The sequence below is a fragment of the Larimichthys crocea genome, chromosome IV (genome assembly GCF_000972845.2).
Source record: "Larimichthys crocea isolate SSNF chromosome IV, L_crocea_2.0, whole genome shotgun sequence".
NCBI lineage: Eukaryota > Metazoa > Chordata > Actinopteri > Sciaenidae > Larimichthys > Larimichthys crocea.
The window spans coordinates 1,899,143-1,920,350 of record NC_040014.1 but is presented as its reverse complement, the minus strand read 5'-3'; the positions used below and the strand labels follow the sequence as shown (position 1 = coordinate 1,920,350).

At 39.3% G+C, this 21,208-nt stretch overlaps 1 protein-coding gene across 1 annotated transcript in view; it reads right to left on the bottom strand.

Moving 5' to 3' along the window:
* Positions 1 to 21,208, bottom strand: part of musk (muscle, skeletal, receptor tyrosine kinase) — a 28,189-nt gene that overhangs the window by 2,171 nt on the left and 4,810 nt on the right. Inside the window, exons 2-16 of the mRNA XM_027278553.1 lie at positions 20,494 to 20,620; positions 19,612 to 19,763; positions 19,367 to 19,494; positions 19,030 to 19,171; positions 18,778 to 18,902; positions 14,995 to 15,154; positions 14,523 to 14,529; positions 12,856 to 13,119; positions 12,556 to 12,749; positions 11,333 to 11,356; positions 11,110 to 11,198; positions 5,779 to 5,953; positions 5,420 to 5,606; positions 5,145 to 5,336; positions 2,919 to 3,067 (exon numbers count right to left, since the gene is read on the bottom strand). Coding sequence (XP_027134354.1) covers positions 2,919 to 3,067; positions 5,145 to 5,336; positions 5,420 to 5,606; positions 5,779 to 5,953; positions 11,110 to 11,198; positions 11,333 to 11,356; positions 12,556 to 12,749; positions 12,856 to 13,119; positions 14,523 to 14,529; positions 14,995 to 15,154; positions 18,778 to 18,902; positions 19,030 to 19,171; positions 19,367 to 19,494; positions 19,612 to 19,763; positions 20,494 to 20,620 — 2,115 coding nt within the window. The remainder of the gene's footprint in view (positions 1 to 2,918; positions 3,068 to 5,144; positions 5,337 to 5,419; positions 5,607 to 5,778; positions 5,954 to 11,109; positions 11,199 to 11,332; positions 11,357 to 12,555; positions 12,750 to 12,855; positions 13,120 to 14,522; positions 14,530 to 14,994; positions 15,155 to 18,777; positions 18,903 to 19,029; positions 19,172 to 19,366; positions 19,495 to 19,611; positions 19,764 to 20,493; positions 20,621 to 21,208) is intronic.

Here is a 21,208-nt window from a genome sequence, read left to right as displayed (position 1 = left end):
GACAGTAGTTTCAGTTTCTATTTCTATAGCCAATTTTAGCTTGAGGCCTTGCAGATCTGCAGATTGACTGTGCTCTTTCCAAATTCAGCCCATGATTAGTACATTTTATGTGGTTAGTGGATTGAGTCACACTGGCCACAATCATAATTTAGATTTAAAGTACTTCACTGCTTCTGGTTCTGTGTGAAACATGAAGCGAAACCTCATTGACCTGCCAGTATTAAAGTCTGTTCAACCCCACAGAACAAAAGTTCCATAAAATGCCACATATGTCAGGCTGAATTTTGGGAAAATGTGTATAATAGGATTCTGAAATGGGATTTGATGGGTTTAAATATTTCACTGTATGAACATAAAGTAACAAGCTGGTACAGAATATTTCTGACTGTGGAAAACTGTGGGTTTATGGAAAATCCAGGGTGTCATACTGTAGTACTGTAGAAGTCAAACAAGCATCAACAAACATTAATATGTATGTCTACATACTTGGGATCTGGGTGGGTTTGTTTAACTGTTTTGCCATCTAACTGTGATGTCAAAGAACTGCAACTACAACATGCTCATGTGGAGCTTTCATGGAGGCCATGCTCAGTTAGTTCACGTCCTGTGGGTCACAGAGTAGGACAGCTCCCCAGAGATAAAGCTCTGATTATTGCTCCCTGGAGTGTGTGTAGGGGTCCACAAAACAGGACTGTAGTCCAGCTTCCGCTGAAGGTCAGTAGCTGGATCAAAGTGTGTTCACTCCGTCTCTAAATATACAGAACACAGAGGCCCCATCCTGCACACACACATGCGACAACATAATGACATGCAGACATATGGCATCTCTAATTTAGACACACGCACGCTATGGATGATGCATATCATTTTTTCACATAATTTGCAGTATATTATTAGTTCTCGGAGTAATTAGAGGTTAACTAAATAATTTAATCAACTCTGGTTTCATGCGCACCAGAGATTTCAGTCTCAGTGTGTCACCCTCAGATGACTCATCCGTAATGTCACTCAAAACAGAAAACATGTGACACTGTGGTTTGATACACGTCTGAAAGATCATATTTTTTTCTGCCATGATGAATGTTTATTCAAAAAACATTTCACAACCACTGGTGCTATAAAATGGACCCAAGTAAACAAATCTCTTTCCACACAACCAATGACCAAGGGCTCTGTTGACAGCGCCAGCTAGAGTGTGTTGTATTGCTGAATGCCTTCCTGGAAGTCCATTTGGATGCAAGCTGTTTATATTAGATCAGATGAGTTAATGGATGAATTAGTACAGACAAACATTAATAAAGGGCATTTATCTTACTCTAACAACAACAACAGCACATTAGCTGTCAAGAAGCATTTGTTTACAGACAAACAGTCCTATCTGTATCTGTAGCTGTTCTATAGTGCTACAGTGGAAAGGATCTGAGGTAAACGACTTAATTTAGAATAATTATTATTATAAGTATGAGTGGAAACTAGGAGCTGAATTTACTTAGAGGGCTGCTGAGTGCAATTCCCCTTTATGTTCATGTGATTAGCTTTTGTATGAACCAACAAGATAATCGAGAAAATTAGCAAAGAATTCAAACTTTTCTTCTCATTTGGGCCAAACATTTGTTGATTTTATGGATATTTACTGCACATTCTTGAATGCGTGTTACAAAGCATAAAGATGTAGATAGATTTTAGGTGTTTTCTCATGAGATACCACTATACTAGAGGCTGACCCCGCTGTTGTCTTCATGAAGTGCATTAAAGGAGCTCAGGAGTGTAAAGTAAGTAAAGCAGCAATACAGGTGACAGATTATGGCTTGATTTCTGAATGGTGCGATTATCCAATAGAATAGAATCTGGTTGTAAACTAGTACTTTTGTTTGGTTTCAGAGGAAGAAGTGAATCAAAACACTCAACTTTCAGTCAGCAAAACTCTGTTTGAGTAAAGAAGATTCATAAGGAGCAAGTCTCTGTGTGTGGTCCTCCTCTTTCAAAACCACACATTTCCTCCTCCCAAATGACTGGATGTTTTAGTTTCCTAACCTTCAACAAAACAATAGAATCTCAACATCTAGTTTCTCCAATAAAGAAATGACTGTGAAAATGTGTCAAACTGCTTAAATCACAAAAACAAGACAAAAAATAGACCAAGAAGAAGGAACCACCTCCAAGACAGAGTGCATAGTTCAAAGAATATTCCACTGATTTAGTATTGCACCATTACATTGCCTCAAAATCAAAATTAATGCAACAGATGTCTACCCACAATGCAACTTGAATACCGATAGCTGGGTTGGAGATTTGGGTGTGCTATGCTACTAGTGTCTAATGTCGAACCTGCTAGCCTTAAGCAGAAATGAGCTGTGCACTACAAATGTCTGGTGACCTCACTCCTCTTTAACTCCACATCTGCAGATTTTTTTCCATTTGTAGTTGTAGTTTTCAGCCCCAGCCGACGCTGACTCATGTGACATCACTTGATGTAATTTATTACATTTTACGCAGCTCCCTCTGAAGCCATAAAAGTCTTTATACAACTGTTTTCACATATGTTGTAGTGCTTCCCTAGAGTTCCCCTTTACATATATGCACCTACACTGACCAGGGACCTGGATTTGTTAACATGGTGGATGCTTTTTTCCAGAATCAATTTAAAGTTTATGGTAAAACAGCTCATTAAGTTACTGTGCGTTTATGGTTGATTTAATGGCAAGTGCAACAATGTCAACTGCTTTCTTTTTCTGTCTCGTTCCACCTTTTCTTTGTGCCTTATACGGTTTCTGTTGTTTCTTTCTGTATATCTGTATATCTGTTTTACACTTTGCTTCCATCTCAAGGAAACACACTGATCCAGAAATGATACAATTTAAAATCCAATTTTAAGTGCAACCTATTTGGCAATCTGATTTTGGCTGTCACACACTCACCTAGGAGTCGTACGATGTTGGGATGGTCAAACTGAGCCATTAGCGCTGCCTCTCTCTGGAAGTCATTCTGCATGTCAGCTGAAGCTTCCTCTTTCAGCATCTTCACAGCCACCATTGTGAAAGACTCCATTGGCAACAGGCCTGGTGCTCTGCAACCAACAGACATGCACAAAAATATTTAAGAACAGACAAGAACAGGAGAAATGTGAGAATTGTGTCAATGGATTGGTTCTTTAATAGCCACCCGCATATGCATAAAAACATTCAAAAATTATTGTATATAAATGCAAAATATTATCACTCTATTTACCAGGTTTCTGTAACCATGTGTTTTGAATGTGTCTACTAACAAGACGCCCAACAAAACAGTGCAACTGTATTAGTGTAGTGCACTTTAAATGTCAGTCATTTGAAGGAAACATGCATTCAACACACACAGACATACACACACTTCCCGTGTTGGCTAACAAGAGGGACAAACTAAAGTCAACATGTTGTTTTTCAGTGTAGATTTATATATAGCTTGCACACACATGGAAACACTCTCACCAACACACACACACACACACACACACACACACTGGGAAACTACAGATTGAATCCCATCTGTCAGGAAAGAAGATATTTACTCCTCTGGTCTATTTAGGTCTCTGTGTGCGGTATGTTGTGTGTCTGTCTGTATGCATGAGTGTCTGTGTACAAAATGCATGCATTGCATATGCAATAATATGATTTATCTGTACTTTAGGATGCATGTGCACAGGGAAAAGTCTTTGCATGTTTCTGATCGTGCATGCATGGATGAGTGTGTGTGTTTGTGATCTTGTGCTTTGTAAGGACAAGTTTTTGACTTTGACAGTCAGTGTGGTTAAAGAGTGTGGACATTTTGGTCAGTCCTCATGTCTTACAGGAAGTGTTGAAGGGAACAAGACTCATAGTTCATGTTAAATTGGATTTTTAGGTTGAATTAATGGATAGATACCCAATATCTAGTTGTCACATCAGTCAAATTTGTGGTTATACAAACGTGTGTGTGTATGGCAGTGTGTATTATGTTCTCAGGGGTGTCCATATACTGCAGCATTCCAGTCTTCATTAAGGGATTACCAGCTAACCTGAAGGACATCTCTCAGATCAGCATGCAGGTGCTACTGTAAAAATACCACCAACTACTATAATACACTGCTGACTGCACTGTTATTATGGTCTGTACAGATTTATCTGTCACGCTTCACCTATTGGCATTAAAGCTCTGGTGGTGTCTGACATTCATAGACAGAAGGTCAGAGTTCTCAACTGCAGTCTATAGCTGACACTATAGAAAAAAGCTGTATTTTATGTTTTTTTAATTGATGAATGTAGTTCTGTTCAACCCAAACTCTACTCTTTAAGCTCAGTTACAGGCTACAGGCACTGGTCCAGCTTGTCTCATGGATGCAAGGGCTGTGGGACTAGTGTAGGAAAAGAGATGATCTCTAATCATGCAGTGGACACTCAGCAAATTATAAAAAAATCTCTACAGCTGACCACTTTAGCTGCCATGAATTATTGTGCAAAATATAATTTAATTGGCTGCAATGGTAACCGGTCATAGACATATTGGCTTTCAGTGACCGTGAAACCCTGTGACAAGTAGATTTTGTCACCACAAAAATTAGATTTGGAAACTACTAGTGTTCAATAGTGCACAACAGAGGAAAACCTGAACACAACTGAAGTGTACATGTGTGACGAACAAACTACAAACTTCATGACATTTTAGAAAAGCAGCTACTGTATGTCCCGGGTCTGGTATTCAGTCTGGTCACAGGGATTAGTCTGAGACATGAACGTCTTGCTGTGAACAGGGTCAGTGAGGGGGGGAAGTGACACCTGTAGCAGTTCTCCTTGTGACTTTGTGAATGACGCAGCAGTTCTCAGAATGACAAGTGGCCTTGTTTAGTCACTCTACACCCCACCCCTGTCTCTCTATCTAAATCCTGTCTGACCCATTTCTCTTCCTCTGCCTGTATAATATCCACATGATCTTGTTAGCCCCTGGCAGCGATTATGATAATGACATGGCAATATTAAATATAAGTCTGAGTAATGTAATATTATGGCAAACAGATCTCCCTCTTTGTATTCCCTCTTCTCTCCTTTTATTGCCTAATTGGATAGATAAATAGTTATTTATATCATTTCCTCTTTCCTCCCCTTGCCCCCTGCTTCATCGTCCCCTCTCACCTGGCTTGGAAAACTCGTCCGAAGGCTCCCTCTCCAATGTCTCTAACATATTGGATATTATTGCGGGGATACTCGAGGGCCAGCAGCTTTGAGTTCAGCAGCAGGGGAACCCGCTGGTACATGGGGTTGGGGTGGAGTCGATCCAGCAGGAGCTCTGATGGAAGAGCGCTCAACGTTGGGGTCTCCATTGCTCTGCGTAGAGAAAGAGATAGTGAGGTGTGATAAAAAGGTGGCCACAGACAAATAAAGAACTGGGCATCTTGTCTGTATCTCACCTCTTCCGGTTTCTCCACTGCTTTCTCCGTCTGCGGCAGGCAAGGATGATGATGGTGAAGAAGACTGTAGCTGCGAGTGCGGTCAGGATGATGACGATGACCGACATGGAGTAAGCTGGAGATGATAGCGTGACCGTGGGAGGGAGACGAGGGGTCTGACGAGGGCCTGGTGACTCTGGCTTTATCACTGTCAGTAACAGACAAATCACCAAACATTAGTAGTATGAATTATTTAATTAATGCTGTAACTAAAACAGTGTCAGAGATAACACTATTTAACAGTGTCCATGACTTTAGCAGTAATTGTTTTGATGGTGGCCGGAGGGCTGAGAAATGGAAGCAGGTGAAAAAAGAACTACCTGATACCATGGTCGCCTCCCCACACTGTGGCACATCGCAGTACTCCCAGCGTATGTTGGGATTTAAGCTGTAACACCAGGTCCTGTCGCTGATTCCTCCGGGGTTCCTACAGTAGTTTTCTGAGTTCTTCAACTCTGGGATCACTTCCACAGACAGGCGGTGCTGGTGGGGAACCTACAGGATGAGATAGAATGGTACAAAGAAGATAAACATGGAGAAATTCAATACAGGGAAGAGTTTTGCTGACCTTTCTTCAAGTATTGTCCAAGATTATTAGATGGCTTCGTTGCATACTCAATTCTGATTAGTCAATTATCATACTTTAGGCTATTATTTCTATTTAGTAGACAGCTGCTATGGACACAGTTGTGATAATAGACATTGGAGGACCACAACTGATGCAATAAAATCATTTTCAAATCAGCAAAATCATTTTTTATTTGTGTATCAAAATAGTAGGTGTGTAATAAGCAGTATTCAGAGTGAATCAGGGTCCTGCATCACTGCGTGGTTTATTTCACAACATAGATTGTCTTGCTCTATATCATTCCTTGCGTAATAGGTTGTTTAGACCCAGCTATAAAGGGAACAAGGGAGGTTAAATGCTCTGAACAATCGTAGCTTTATCACTGTAGTCATTTATGTCGAGAGGTGGAGAAAAACATCTGTCCTGTTCTCCTGCTGGCCCCATGCTTTCTGAAGGGATGAAGAGGAAACAGAATTGTCTTCAGGGATCCCTGAAATCTGATCAATGTATTTCTTGCTGTATTTTTTTTCTTAAAAGTTCAAGAGCTGTTGCAGACAGATTTGGATGGACTTTTCCAAGAAATCTCTGACTCTTCATCATCAAAAACAAAACTAAGTTAGGCTTTCAAACATTTAACACACTTTTCAAGGCTCTGTTTAGGGTGTAAGGTAAGGTTACTGTTTAATAGCTGCAGAGGGTGTAAAATCTTCTATAGTGAGGGACAATAGTTGTTGCATGGTTGTTTCTGGAATCTAGAGTGCCAGCTCAAACACTGAACATCTGGTATCTTCATGTGTCATGAGCTTTAGTCATCAAAAAAGCAACGTTTCAACCTATCCCAAGAGATGTGGAGTTATGAGCTGAAAAGGCTGAGATCAACACATGTGCTGCTGTAGCTGAATGCGTGAAGCAAACTGCTCACAGGATTGATTTCCCACTGGTGCCAGGAATGTTAAAAACCACAAGTTCTCATACCTAAATGACAAGAGAAGTCGTTTGTCATTGTTACCCAAAATAAATGAGCATTTCCTGATCTGTGACACCTGTTGGCACATTGACGGTGCTACCGCAAGAGTCCACAATCCAAAAACTACTTAGTTAACTGAAACCACTTGGTTTATATTAGGCCCTTACATGGAACTTAGATGATTTTTTTGTTGATTCTGGCAGCCCCTGTGGACAAAAGCAGTAGTGTTTCAACTGCCTCTTTCCGTTGATTTCAAGGGAAAACCAACTGAATCCAACCTGCTTGCATACATTAAATATATAGAAATATCCAGTATTTGGGGTTGTTTGTCTATGCAGGTCATATAGAAGCATATAAAACACAGACAGGTTTAAAAACTCCTTGTAGTATGTTCAGGGGAAAAAACTGTGGTCATGGTAAATAGAAGCCAACATTAAGTGTTTATAGTAGATGGGCTGTCCGAGTCCAACACTCTGCTCCCTAGAGACTTTTGTGCCTCTATAACAATGTCACGCTACTTGAGCCTTTGCTCTTGAGGGAGAACTGTCATTCCAATGACCACAAAAGGTCACTCCATGGGGAACACAAATGTTGTTTCAGGTTTCAGGTTAAATAAATCGAGATGTTTTTCTGCCGAAGACTCATTAAACTCATTAAAAGACTCATTAAAAAGACTTTTCAGAGCTACAGCCATCAAAAATGGCACAAAAAAAAATAAGAATGTCTAAATAAATGTTGATGTTGATTTAAATGATCTCACGTTTAAATGTAATGACCTTATTCACTCTATTACATTAAACAGGATGTATTACAACATAGTGTAACATTAAACTGATGGTGGATAATATCCTAACAGTGACTCAATCTTGCAAATATAAGTGTAAATATTGTGTAATCATTTCACATTGACTAATAACTGGTGTTATTCATTTATTACATTTTGTGAACTTATGACATGCTTTAGCAGTCTTCTTCACTCATAATTCATTAGTAATGTTCTGACTGAGTCAGAAGTTTTGGCTGCAGTATTTCTCAACAACTCAGCACAAAACAGGAGATTACACAGACTACACGGACAGCATGTATCATGTACATGTAACTCTACAACATACATGTGTTGAGTATGTGCGGAACATAAATGTGATTTTACTATGGGGGGTAAAATATGACATGTGGAAAATGTCCTACAGGACTCGGGCAGAATAATTTATACCTACTCTAAAAACATTTGCTTGAAAACATCTGCTCTGTAAAAAGTAAATGATGACTTTGAACTGAGTCATCGCTGAATGATCTTAAGCTGTGGATTTTGAAAAATGACACAGACTGAGTAAGATATTAGGAACAACTGCTTTTCCTGTGACTCTAATGGACAGGGCAGGCAGGTGAAGGCTACACTCTGCTTTCAACTGTAAATCCACCATCAGAGATTAAAGGATGTTAAATTAAGTTGGTGTAATTCATTTTCAAAGTCATTCCTTCAGTTTCTTTGTAAATTTACAGGCACACAAATAGATTCACACAAGTAGACGCAAACAGTAAAACACACATGAAACACGCAAAGCAAAGGTTAGTGGATGTTAAGTCAGAACATTAACTGGAATAAATGAAGATGTAGTGAGCAGGATGTTCATTTGTTGACTTTTATATGATGAGCTGAGTGGTGCAAGTGAACATTTTCAGATCTGGGAATTAGAGGATAAAAGATGCTTTATGCTCTGCAATTCAGTTGTGAAACACATTCCCAAAACAGAAGAATGTTGATTTTAACCTTCTGAGTCTACCGCATTTAGTTCAGAATGAAAATGGTGCAATCAGTTTCACATTGTCCTCTGGGAGAACTGTTCCAGCAGACATTATCCCAATCATGCTATTATACTTACAAAAGGAAATGTAAGCTTAAATACTGGCCAGGAACTTAAGTATCATCATCAACATAATCCCATTGTGTTTAACAGCATACCTTTAACTTATATCTGGCCAGCACATAATGTCATACAATTTCAGTCACTTCCTGCAAGCATTGTGTGTAACTATAATGCTGTAACTGTAACAAATCCTGATTTCATGTAGACATTCTCAATCACTCAAAATAAAGATTATCAGATTAGATATTTAATATGAAATAATAATAATTAATATCCCATGATTAATTATGCTAATGTTAGACATATTTCTTTGATATTCTTCTATTTAAAGATGGTTTAGGTTGCAGGAGTTTTAGAGAGTCTGATTTTAGTTTTTGTTGGCAGACTCAGATTCAGTCCTGTCAGACTGTGTTGAGGGCTGAGTTGTATCCACATTGCTTTGAACTCTACTTAGTGTCACTTGCTCTGACGTCACTGTCAGCTGGGATCAGCTCCAGCCCACCATGACCCTGATGAGGATAAGTGGTTATGGAAAATGAACGAATGAAAGAATAATGATTATAAATGTTGCCATTTTTTTTATGTAGTGAAATTTTAGACAGAGAGTAAGATAAAAACAGGCTACTCTTTGTCTACTGAAATGACTACGGTCACCAGACGATTTTATCAGCTGTGGCTAGATAGAAAATTAAACTAATGTTAGCTGCATGAACTGGTTGAAAATGCTGTCTTTGGTTAACTTTTGGAATCCTGACCCTGAATTTAAAACCCTGACTCAGTTTAATTTGAGAATCGTGTAAAGGAAAAAATATGTATTTGATGGTTACATGCATAATATTGTGCCGCTAAAAGAGCCTTACAATCTGCTATAGCATCCAGGACCAGCTACAGTACTACAAAGTAGATGTGCTAGTTGTGAACAAAGCTTTTTTTTTACACATTTAACCTGTGTACTATAATTATAATCTACCAACTATCGCTCCCATTACTGCCAAATACGCTATTGTTCAATATGTTTTGTTTCTTGTGCTGCTTTTGAATTCAAATGTATGCCTACTAGATAGGACAAGTGTGTGGAAGTGTAGCTGCAGATTGCAACCCTCTCATTTTACCCTCACTTCTAGCATAAAGGAGAAACCATGGAGGCCTCAAAACACATGAAAAACACAAAAGGCCCTACTCAGAGCGAGTGTTTAGTTTGTCTGTTCTGGGTTACTGTACAGTAGAAAGGTTCAAGAGCTTTAAATTCTACATTGTTCTACTGTAGTCCTGAGCCAAAATATTCATACAGACACAACATGCATTATCATAAACACACAAGAACACACACACACACACACACACAGTTCTGGCCATTGTCAACCAGTAGGAGGAGAGAGTAAATTATGTCATGTGGTTTTAGATTGAAGATGATGTTTGGGAAACCAAACCAGTTTTGTATGACAGAGACTCGGATGCAGTATTTATATATATTTTTAGCATTGTGTGCTTTAAGGAGAGAAAAATGCTATTTATTTATGAAAGAGTGAGGCGATATTGTGTAAAGAGACAGAGAGAAAGCAGAGAGAGCGAAATAAGTGTGAATCACAATAGAGAGCAAACCTCTCAATTTCACATATGTGTCTGTGTGTGTTAGTGATAGAGTCTGTGCAGCATATGCGTGTGAATGCTAATTGCTTCCAGAGGCAGGATGTGACATGATGAGCCCCTCCCTCTCTGCTGACCTGGCACACACATGCATGCACACATGCACACACACACACACTCACTGCACAGGAGAGCAGTCACAGTTCACCCTAACAGACCCTCTCACTGAGTAGAGCCATAAAACCATAAAGAGGCTTTTTGGCCACAGGGAATGTGTGTGTTAGTATGAGCACATGTGTGTTTGTGTGTGTGTTTGCACTTGTAAGCACTTTTGAGTGTTTTTCTGTTTCTGGTTAGAGGTCAGGAATGTTTGATATAAAACTGAACATCCACACAGAAAATATCAGTCACACACTTCAATTATTTACTGGTTAAAATCTGCAGGAAACATGGATTTATAAATAGAGGCATGTTGTGAAGGCAACCTCGCTGTCAACGCAACACTGGTCTACAATTCTCTCATTCTCAGAACTTTTATCCACCTTTATTTTGTAATGATTGTGATTGGCAGGTCAGCATGAAGCATGATTTAGTTCCACTACATGTCACATTGAGGCTTTAGAAACATACAGCACACACACTTAGACACAGACAACAATACCTGTTGGCTCCATGACTGACACGGTATCCCAGACCTCGTCATATTCATGCTGCCTTGGTAGAAACGACCTCTGTCATTGTAACATGTTGCTGTTGATACCAAAGTAAATATATGATTAATATGTACTTTTTAACTATTAATATTAAACAAATGATTCATTTCTGTGTGAGATTTAGTTCTGATGATTGGATATACATACATTTGTGTTGCTTTTCAGACTTACTTGTGATCTGATCTCTGTTGATGTCTGAAAGATAGAAAAAGAACAGATGAATAAATTAAATATTAAAAGGACGCAAAGCTATTGATTAATCTGAAACATAATGTATATCATGAAGACAACAATGCAGCACTGAAGGGCAGTTCAGAAGATTTAGGATGATATTACAAGAGACAGGAAGTCAGAGTCAGTGTTTTTATCAAATATGCCAGTAACAATGACAAAAGTGTCACTTCTATGTATTTCTGGGGATACTATTTAGAGATAGTAATTTCCTGGAAAATATATATTTTTAAATTGTTGATGACTCATCCTCCATCCAATGAAACGTTTTCTTGCTTACAACACCACCAGAGAAGACGTTGCATTGGATCATATTTAATAAAGAAAATATTTTCAGATTTCCCCCCTGATGTCTGCTCCTCTTTAACTCTCTGCGGTTAACATTGTTTCGTGGTGGACATATAGCTTTATCATTACTTGCTCGAGTAGATAATGTTGTATCTGTTGTATTAGCGGACAATGGAACTGGGCTCAGCAGCCTCGTAGTGAACACATCTGGACCAAGACAAACAGGGAATAGAGTACAGAGGTCCAGGTTCACTGGAAGCTTCATAAGAGGGCCTCAGTGCGATTAGCTTCTGTAAACGGCAATCAATATTCGCCACAAGTTCCTCCTTAGCTGCCTCTTTACAGGAAACATGTAAATATGTGGAAGCAAAAAGCACTCCGCTCGCCGTTTCATGGGAACTTTAAACGATACACCACACACACAAGTCACACACCTGCAGCTGTATATTTTGGCTCAACTAGTAAGACCCTCTTAATGACCTCATCAGTTTCAGTCTAGCAGGCCAGGCCTTTATTTGGCCCTCAGCATATGAGTAACTGCACCCAGCCAACTTCTGCTTTTCTTTTATATAGCACTCCATTTCCTCTCTCTGCTTTTATGCTAGATAGCTGTGCTCAAGCTGTTTCTGCGGGACAGAATTAACTAATAATAGATTCATTAGATTCTAGAAACAAGATACATTTGTCTGTTGCATCACTGCATACGGTAAGCTCTACACAAACTCCAACCAACTTCTCAGAAGTGTCTGTGAACTTGTGCCAAAACCAGCATAAATGTAACATTCTCTGTGTGTGGGAAATAGAAGTATTCACATTTTGGGTAATGCTTGCTTTTCTTAAACACCACACCACACTCACAGTTATGGATATCTTACCTACAAAAGGAACATGTGTACAGGCATCAGGGTCTGTGTGAAGACTTGGTAAGGCCTGACAGTTTGGTAGCAGTGAACTGGGAGTGTGGGACCCAGTGGCAGAGCTGAAGATGCCAGGCTGTACTGAACTGCTGCCCTCTAGTACCAACCACTCCTTATGGCAGTACAGCTCCTTCACTGCCAGGCAGTGTTCTCTGTTTTGCAAAGGTAAGAAATAGATGATTTATTATTTTTGTTAATTTACTCTCTCACCTCTTATGTTCATTCATATAATTAAGTGAAAAAAGACACATATGCTACCTGCAGACAGGTTTAGGTGCTGGTCCTAAACCTGATGGATTGCAGTCAGGGAAAGAGGAGTGGCAAAGCAGTGAGCGGACTGCCGGGCTACACAGCATACTGAGTCCTTCCAGCTCAGTCCAAAAGCTCTGAACCAGGTACTCCTGCATGTCCTCAGGATCCGAGAGGGAAGAGTTAAAGAAAACCAGCAAATCATCTCGCAGGATGGTACGGCACACGTCGCCACGATACGCACTGCAGTAGCCTGCAACGCCCTTGTAAAGTCTGCGGGGAAGAAGATGCATGATTATCCACTCACACATGCAACTATAAGATTTGATTGCTTAGTTTTCAAGCAGAAAAATGACATTTTGACTTACAGACAACTTGCTACTTATATATATTTTCTAATTAACCAGTATGTCGACTTGTTTTTAGCAATAAACATTTGCAGCAGGTACCCCACAACACATACGGAAGAAACATGGCACTGCCCTTCAGCTGTAATAATATTGCCTGGGCCCAGTTGCACTTTCAGTGGATGTGTATTTTGAAAGTACTGAGTGAGAAATAAATAATAAACTGTGAGTCCCCAGAGCTTGCAGCCTTTTACTGCTTTGGCTGACAGTTAGCCAACTTGTGTAAAAGTGTGTTCACTGAAACAAATGATAAGAAAGTTTTCCTTGTATCAACTGAAATGACCTCTTTAAAATCATCCAGATGTTGATCATGGAACAGGTATATAAGAGATGAGATGTCGGTTTTGTTCTTGACCTTCCTTGCTGCTTCTAGATTGAACAGATCAGTCATACATACATATATAATCCTATAATCTGTTTGCTACCCTGTGTTTTTTTAGTTCTTGCACCATGAAGTCTTCCAGCATGGACTGGATCCACATTTCTTTCTGTTTGCCTCACATGTATGGTCTTTCTCTCTGCCTGCCTGTCTATCTGACACCCTTCACTCCACATGTCTCTCTGCCTGTCTGCATACTGTAACATTTACAAACTCCAGATGTTGCCTCTTGGGGAAGGTTTGTGCTTCAACGCAGTTCAAGTCAAACCATCAAACTCAAAACTGACCTGTAAATCTATCAATCCCATCATCCCACCATGTCCACCTTCTCCTTTCTTTCTCTTTGTGAGTCTCTTAAAATATATAGTCCAGATGTGGTCATGAGTTGGCAAATTGTGTAATATGTAACCATCAGTAAGCCTCATCATTTTGTCCATGACCTGCAATCTGCTGCCTCTTTCTTTATTTATACCTCACAGATTCTCATCAGGCATCCCATGGCAAACATTTTCTTTCTCCTGCCTCTCTTTTCCCCCCTCTCTTCCTCTCTCTCTGCAGTTACATAGTCCAGATGTGGTGACTGGGGTTGAGTTGTGGTTCCGCAAAGTTCAAATTCAACTCACACCATATGGGTGACTGAGAGACCAGCTCCTTCTTGGCATTGTAGATTCATTGAAAGACAAATGCATATTGTCTTTAAGCAGAGACCAAGGAACCAACAGCAATTAGTGTCTTCAAACACAGATGCTTATGGTGCACATTTAACATTTTGTGACAGACAGTGTGTTGTGTAATTCTCTGTGGTTCAAAAGAGCCAAAACACTTTTCTTTTTTTTCAAACTCAAGAAGAATATAGAATATAGAAAAAAGGCACCAAGAATTCCTCTTACCTCCACTCTATGGGAAAGTGGCAATATCCAGAAGACGTTGGTTGAAGAAACACAAGTAGGAGGAAAGGGGTGAAGAGAGGAGGCAAACAGATGAGAAAAGGAAAAAAGACAAAAATCAGTCTTAGTAGGAAGAGAAGAGCAACCATGGTGCTTTCCCCATCAACTCATAGCTAGCTGTGAGGAGACAAAGGGACAACCAGGTGGAGAAACAGTGTGTGTGGTCAGGGAGGATGTATGTGTGTGTTTTTTTAGCGGACTGTAGTGATGGGGTGTTGGGGGGAATGTGGCTGAGGTATTAACCAAATGGATGTGGGGGAGGGGGCGAAAACAGCTGAAGCCACACAAAACACAAGTAATATAAGTGGCAGCTAACATAACTTAAGACAAAGTGGTAACAGCCCCCTAACACACACAGACCTAAGAGCTACAAGTATTTATTCAGTGTTGGATGGGAATGAAACTATGTCACTACCTGCAACAGTGACTCTAGCAGTTGCCTTGACAGTGTTGGCTCCAGCAATGTGTCTGTTGGAGGCCAGACATGTGTACAGAGCCGGCTTATTCACAGTCACTTTAAGAACGGACAATATCACCTCTCCTGCCAAAGTTTCTTCAACTGATGCACCTGAGATCTGAAAAATGAAAAAAAAGCAGCAGAAATATGTCATGCAAGGACAAATTACTACAGAATTATGCCTCCTTTCAGTTAATACCATCATAAAACATGTAAAATCACACTCCTAGTCTCTGATTCCATGGAGCTAGGGTGCCATATCTGGAAGTAAACTTCCAAGCTCAGCATTTATTGTTGGTAGCTGAAGCTATCTGCAGTTCCAAATAACCAAGTGAGAGTGAAAGATCTCAAAATTTACAGCTTTAAATGGCCGCTGTCATCTGTTAATAACATTTATGTCCCAGGATGATTATGTGTTTGGGTATGTTCATATCACAGCAACTCAGAGCAACACAACTCAGTTTTAGCTTTGTGATCAAGCCAAGTAACAGTCTATCCATTTAATCCCACTCTATACATGATGATGCCAGTAATGCAAAATTGACTTGGAACAGATTGAGAGAACTTTAATGAGGTTTCTCTTTTTCACTTTGGTACTTTAGTGACAGACAGCAATCTGAAAATGCTGTTAAGTTGTCAGTAGAGTGTCCTTTCAAACTTCCTTCATGAAATAACAAAATGCTCCTGTAAGATTTAAAGTCTAAAATATTCATATTGTGGTTTTGAGTTCAGGGAAGTGCATAGACTGTGTCTGTGATTAACATAACCACCATGATGGTTTACATTTAAAATCCCCTGGTATTCACACGATGCAGATATAGCCAGATAAAATGTATTTGTTGTTTTTAGTACCTGTTTTCACACTTGCATGCTGCACGTATAAATGATATATGTGAGAGTCTGCAGCGCGTGAGACTGTGAGTCAGGGTGCTGATGTGCGACGTGTCTATATTTGAAGTTGTGTCTGACACCGCCTGTTTTTAGGACAAGCTCGATCCAGCCCCGCTGAAACTAATGACCTCAACAAGCTGCCAGAAAAGCAGCTCACACAGTCATTTTAATCAGTGCACACATACATACACACAGCATTTACAAGCATTATGGGCCTGTAATCACATTGTTCCTAGCACACAAGACTATTAAATAGCCAGACAGTGTGTGGTGTATGTCTACCCACAATGGCACACATAAAAATGTCTGCTGCTTGCTGAAAAAAGTCAGGCTTACTATTCTTAAGGTTAGAGTTAGGTAATCTCATGTCCATGATTTAAAAAAAAAAACCTTTAACCTAACTGGCTACTGAGCTGTTTTCGAAGTTCTAGCAGGTTTTTTACCAGGATCAGTCAAATGACACAACTCTAACTTTTTTGAATTACTGCACCATCCGCTCAAAATCTTGAATACAGCCTACAGGAAGTGGACAATTTGCTTTCCCTGGTGGGGGGTTTTTAATACCTGCACTTCCAAAGAAATTGCATGAGTCATGAATAATGTCCTCTCCTGCTGTCACAAAAAAAACATTACACGTGGTTGCAACTAAAGTATTATTCGAACCAATACATCACATGTTAAAAATGTAATCTGAATGTATTATTAGACTTATTATAACAACTGAACAATTGAAATCTCTTTCAATTACACTGCATTTTTTTTAATATTCACTAGTTTTTGTAGTCATGTGTTTTCTATATGACAGCAGTATACCCTCACTAGGCTATATAACACAGTGAGACAGACTAGACCATCTAGCCAGAGCCTTCAGATCACAAGTCAGCAGTTAACACAAACCATTCAACACCCTAAGACCTTAAGAACCTTTGTGCTCACTCTCTTAAAAAAATACAACCCAATTAAAGCTGATAACTCTGTGTATCATTGGCTAAATAGAAGGCAATCTCTTCAATCCCCTGTCACCATCATAAGAATTCCTTTGCTGTTTATATCACAGATCACACAGCCAATCTTTGACTGTGTGCCTAGGTGTGTGTTTGTGTGTGTGTGTTTCTTTTATGCTTGTATTACAGTATGTTTGTTGGATTTGTGTTCCTTGTGTCCCGTTTTCCTTTGCTGACTATGTTACTCTGAAGTAATTGGTTTGTGTGGTCAGATCTTAATTGTTTTAATGAAGCCACATTGACGTCAGATACATAGTACAGTAACGTCACTGTTATCATGTAGAGCTGTACAGCGACAGGTGTTCAAAAAAAAAGAAGTGCATATTTTAGCTTATTTGACCAGTGTGTAGGATTTAGTGCCATCTAGTGGTGTAGTTGCTGTAGTTGCAATCCCCTCACTCCACTCTCTCCTTCCTAGCATGAAGGATAAACTGTGGTGGTTCAATGGCTGACTCTGCAGCATATTGATATAAAATTCTAAGGTAACAAAAACATAATGAGTCCTATTTTCAGATGATTATACACTAATGAAAACCTAGTTTTAGCCACATTGTGTGACAAGAGACCCCTAAATCTATTGAACCTTTACACCACTTGAAGTCCAGTTAAACTAAGAATTAATATGTGTTCTGAGTTTTTGAATGATTAAAGATATCGACAAGTTTATGAAATTAGGTGTCAAAATCTGGTAAAAATTAAAATGATTCTCAGCTCCAGAACTGTGGGGGTGTGTCCACTGGAGGCTCTGAAGCCATGCCCACTCATGGGAGCAGTCAAGCAGCAATTTTGAAGCAACTGAAATGTGTCAGATGAATTCAGAAAATGACATCACTAACTTTAAAACACTCTGAGCAACATTAATTAATCTCTATCTCTCTGCTAGGGGTGCAGGGGTATGCTCAGGGTGGCCTCAGCGTGTCATCGAGCCACCCTTTAGGACCCCCAAAAAAATCCTGGACTGAAAACTGGTGAAAAACAGTTTTAACTCCACATTTCAGTAATATATCATTCAAAGTCTTTTCACATGTTTTCAGCAACTATTTTCCAACATATTTGATGTATTCTGAAAGAAGTCTCAGAATTGCCTTTACACAGACTTTAAGAACAGAGCATGCTGCTTACATAAACCAAAGCATATGGACAGTATAGACCTATTTGGGATATCCAGCTGCATCAACAATACAGAAACTGTATGTCTGACTCCGAAACAAGAGATATATTTATTCTGTAAGTTGTTGTATCTTGTCCTGTGTGTGTTCTTTCTGCTAATTTAAGGAGATAATGTTAATGTGCAGGTATTAGTCTAAATACTCTACCTAATTAGCTCTCAGCTAGCTGTATTCTTTAGAGCATTTGACGTCGTATGAGTATTTCTGTAATGCGTGTTGGCTTCCCTAGTTATCTGTTCTCTTATTGTCACAGCTTTCCCATTATGTAAGGCTCCGCAGCTGACAATGTGTCAAAATGTCAGCTACGTGATACATTTTCTCTGATGCTGGCTGTGTTTAGCGACGTTTGAGCCAAACTCAACCACTGTGAAGGAGACAATAATATTCCTGGAGAGACTGCAAGCATTTAAGAGAGACCAAGGGGGACCAGGCATGGATATGGATGGGTGGATGCATGGAGCTACCACCATAAACAATGTTATTAAAGTAAATTTGATTCAAAAAATTAGTTGAATGCTTTAGTGTTGCATAATATGGAGTTTAGATGCTGTTTGATCCTGATAGACACATAGACACAGATACAACAAATACAACAGGAGATTATTTGCATCAGTAAAGGACCATTTAGAAACCCATCTTCTTCAAACACTTGCTACAGGCTGAACCTGAGTACTCACAGTATTCCCATTTTCAAGCCAGGTGATGGTGGGGATTGGATTTCCTGTGGCGTTACACTCCAGGGAAATCTGGCTGCCATACGCCACCCTCTTCTCCTTAGGAACCCGAAGGATTCTTGCTGGAGCTGAACACACACACATGCACAGTGTGGACACATACAATTACAGTATATTCCACTGTATTGAATGACTTGAATGTACTTAGACTGTCATACTAAGCATAGAAAAGTGAAACCACATTTAAATACATACCCTGTACCTCTATGGTGACAGGCTTTGAAAAGGCCAAACCAAAGCTATTCCTGGCCACACAGCGATACTGGCCTGCATCCTCCTTCTGTAGGTTATGGATCTTCAATGTACCATAGTCAAGAATAGTAACACGGTCACTAACCTGGAAAAGAAAAGGAGATTTGTTTTTTCCCTTTCTTTCAAAGATAGAAATTATTTCTTTCTTCTTTCTAACTGCACAATAATCCCAGCCAACGATTAACTAAGTAGTCCAAGCTAAATCCATGAAACATTTAATTTACCGTGAAAACTTCCAAGAATTTCCTGTAGTGTGTTGAAGTAAAAAGACAGCGCATACCTTGATAAGCTCATCATCTTTGAGCCAGGTGACATCCGGTTTGGGGTTTCCAAGAGTAACACAGGGTAATGATGCTTTGGATTCTAGCAGAAGGGTTACATTGGTAGGATGGCGTTTGATCTGTGGCCCTGATGGAGAGACAGACAAGACAAGAGAGACAATTGTAATTGTACCATCTGCAAATTCTTAAAAAAATCTGGACTAGACTCCAACCTTTTCAACTTTGGAAAGCAAAGCAGACATACTCATCTTTAGCTGCAGCGCTCCACAGCTCTTGGCTGGCTCTCCAATGCCATTACTGGCAATGCAGCAGTACTCTCCACTGTCTGACTCTCGTACATGAGGGATGATTAGCATTTGCCCCTGCTCCTTGGTAATATACCTGGAGTCATAGTACCTGGAACAGAGGGGATCAATGGTCTTTTTACTATTATTACCTTTTCAATTGCCTTGGAAACAACATGAACCTTACATGAAACAATCCACATACTTTGAAATGCTGCTAGTGGTACTGATATTACTGATACTTTTTTTCCTGTGAGCTAATAGTAGCTGTTTCATGTTGATGTTCGTAACTTTTATCAAAAAAATATTTAAATCTTTGTCTTTTAAATATGAGATGCTAATTTGAATAACTTTTGATAACTTCATTTGTATTAAATTTGTATTATTTTTGTATTATTTCGGCGGTGGCCTGGATATAGAGGCTATTGACATGTACAGGTATCAAATCATGTTAATAACATTGTATGATTACAGTATAGCTAATGGTAATGTTGATGTGACTAATATTTTCTTCGTCTTCCTGAACATTATCCTGTTGATGGCGGTAGGTTAGCCCTGTAAGGACATTAGAAGCTGCTGTTGTGATAACTTTTGTCGTTATAAAATGTAACAACTATTTATCCATTTGAAAGTTAGCTTTGAGCTAACACTGACATGTTTTACAGCTGATAGTCCTGACTGCCACCATGGCAGAGGAGACAAAGAAGCACCATGTAAAGAAACTTCAGCAAAAAATGCATGGTTAATTTAATGAACCTGCAGGTGTAGATGATTCAGGTGTTTAGAATGATTAGTAGTTGGATACTTACTGTAATTTGAAAAAGCTTTAGGTGTTAACTCACATTATTGGGTTGTTATTCTTCATCCAAGTAATTTCAGCAGACGGGCGAGAATCCACCTCACAAATGAAGGTGGCATTGTGATCCAGTAGTACGTCCACTGTCTCTAATAAGGTGATGATTCGAGGTGCTGCACATATAAAAAAACATGAAGACATTAGCCACAGAACAAGAAATCCATTATTTGGGAAAAAGGTATATATGGAATAAAATGTAACAGGAATATATGATTTATCTAATAACCCCAGTGCCAGACAGAACAATAATATAGAACTTGTAATTCTTTGCACACTACAGTAAAAGTACTACTTCATCATGCACTGGTACTGCCATTGAGCTTAATTATTGTCATCCAAACATATTCACTGACAAACTATATTTGCAAATTATATGGGAGATAGATGTTTCTCAGTGATACAGAGAGGTGGCATAAACAGCTGCATATTTTCAGCCAAATTATTTGAAATTCTTGGCATTCCTATTTTAGATGGAGTCATGTTTCAGTCTCTCAGCGTCCAGCTGGTTTTGAGGTTTGTTACAGCTTTGACCTGAGTAGAGCAGAAGAATGGTGTCCTTGAGGGGAAGATAAGTCTTGTGTTTATTGGTCACATTACATCTGAAGCTATTTAGGATTTTGCAACTGTAAATAAAGTGTTGAGAAAGAGGAAAGAAGAAAAGGATTAGTGGAACGATAGGATGACAGAGAAGGAAAGTTAAC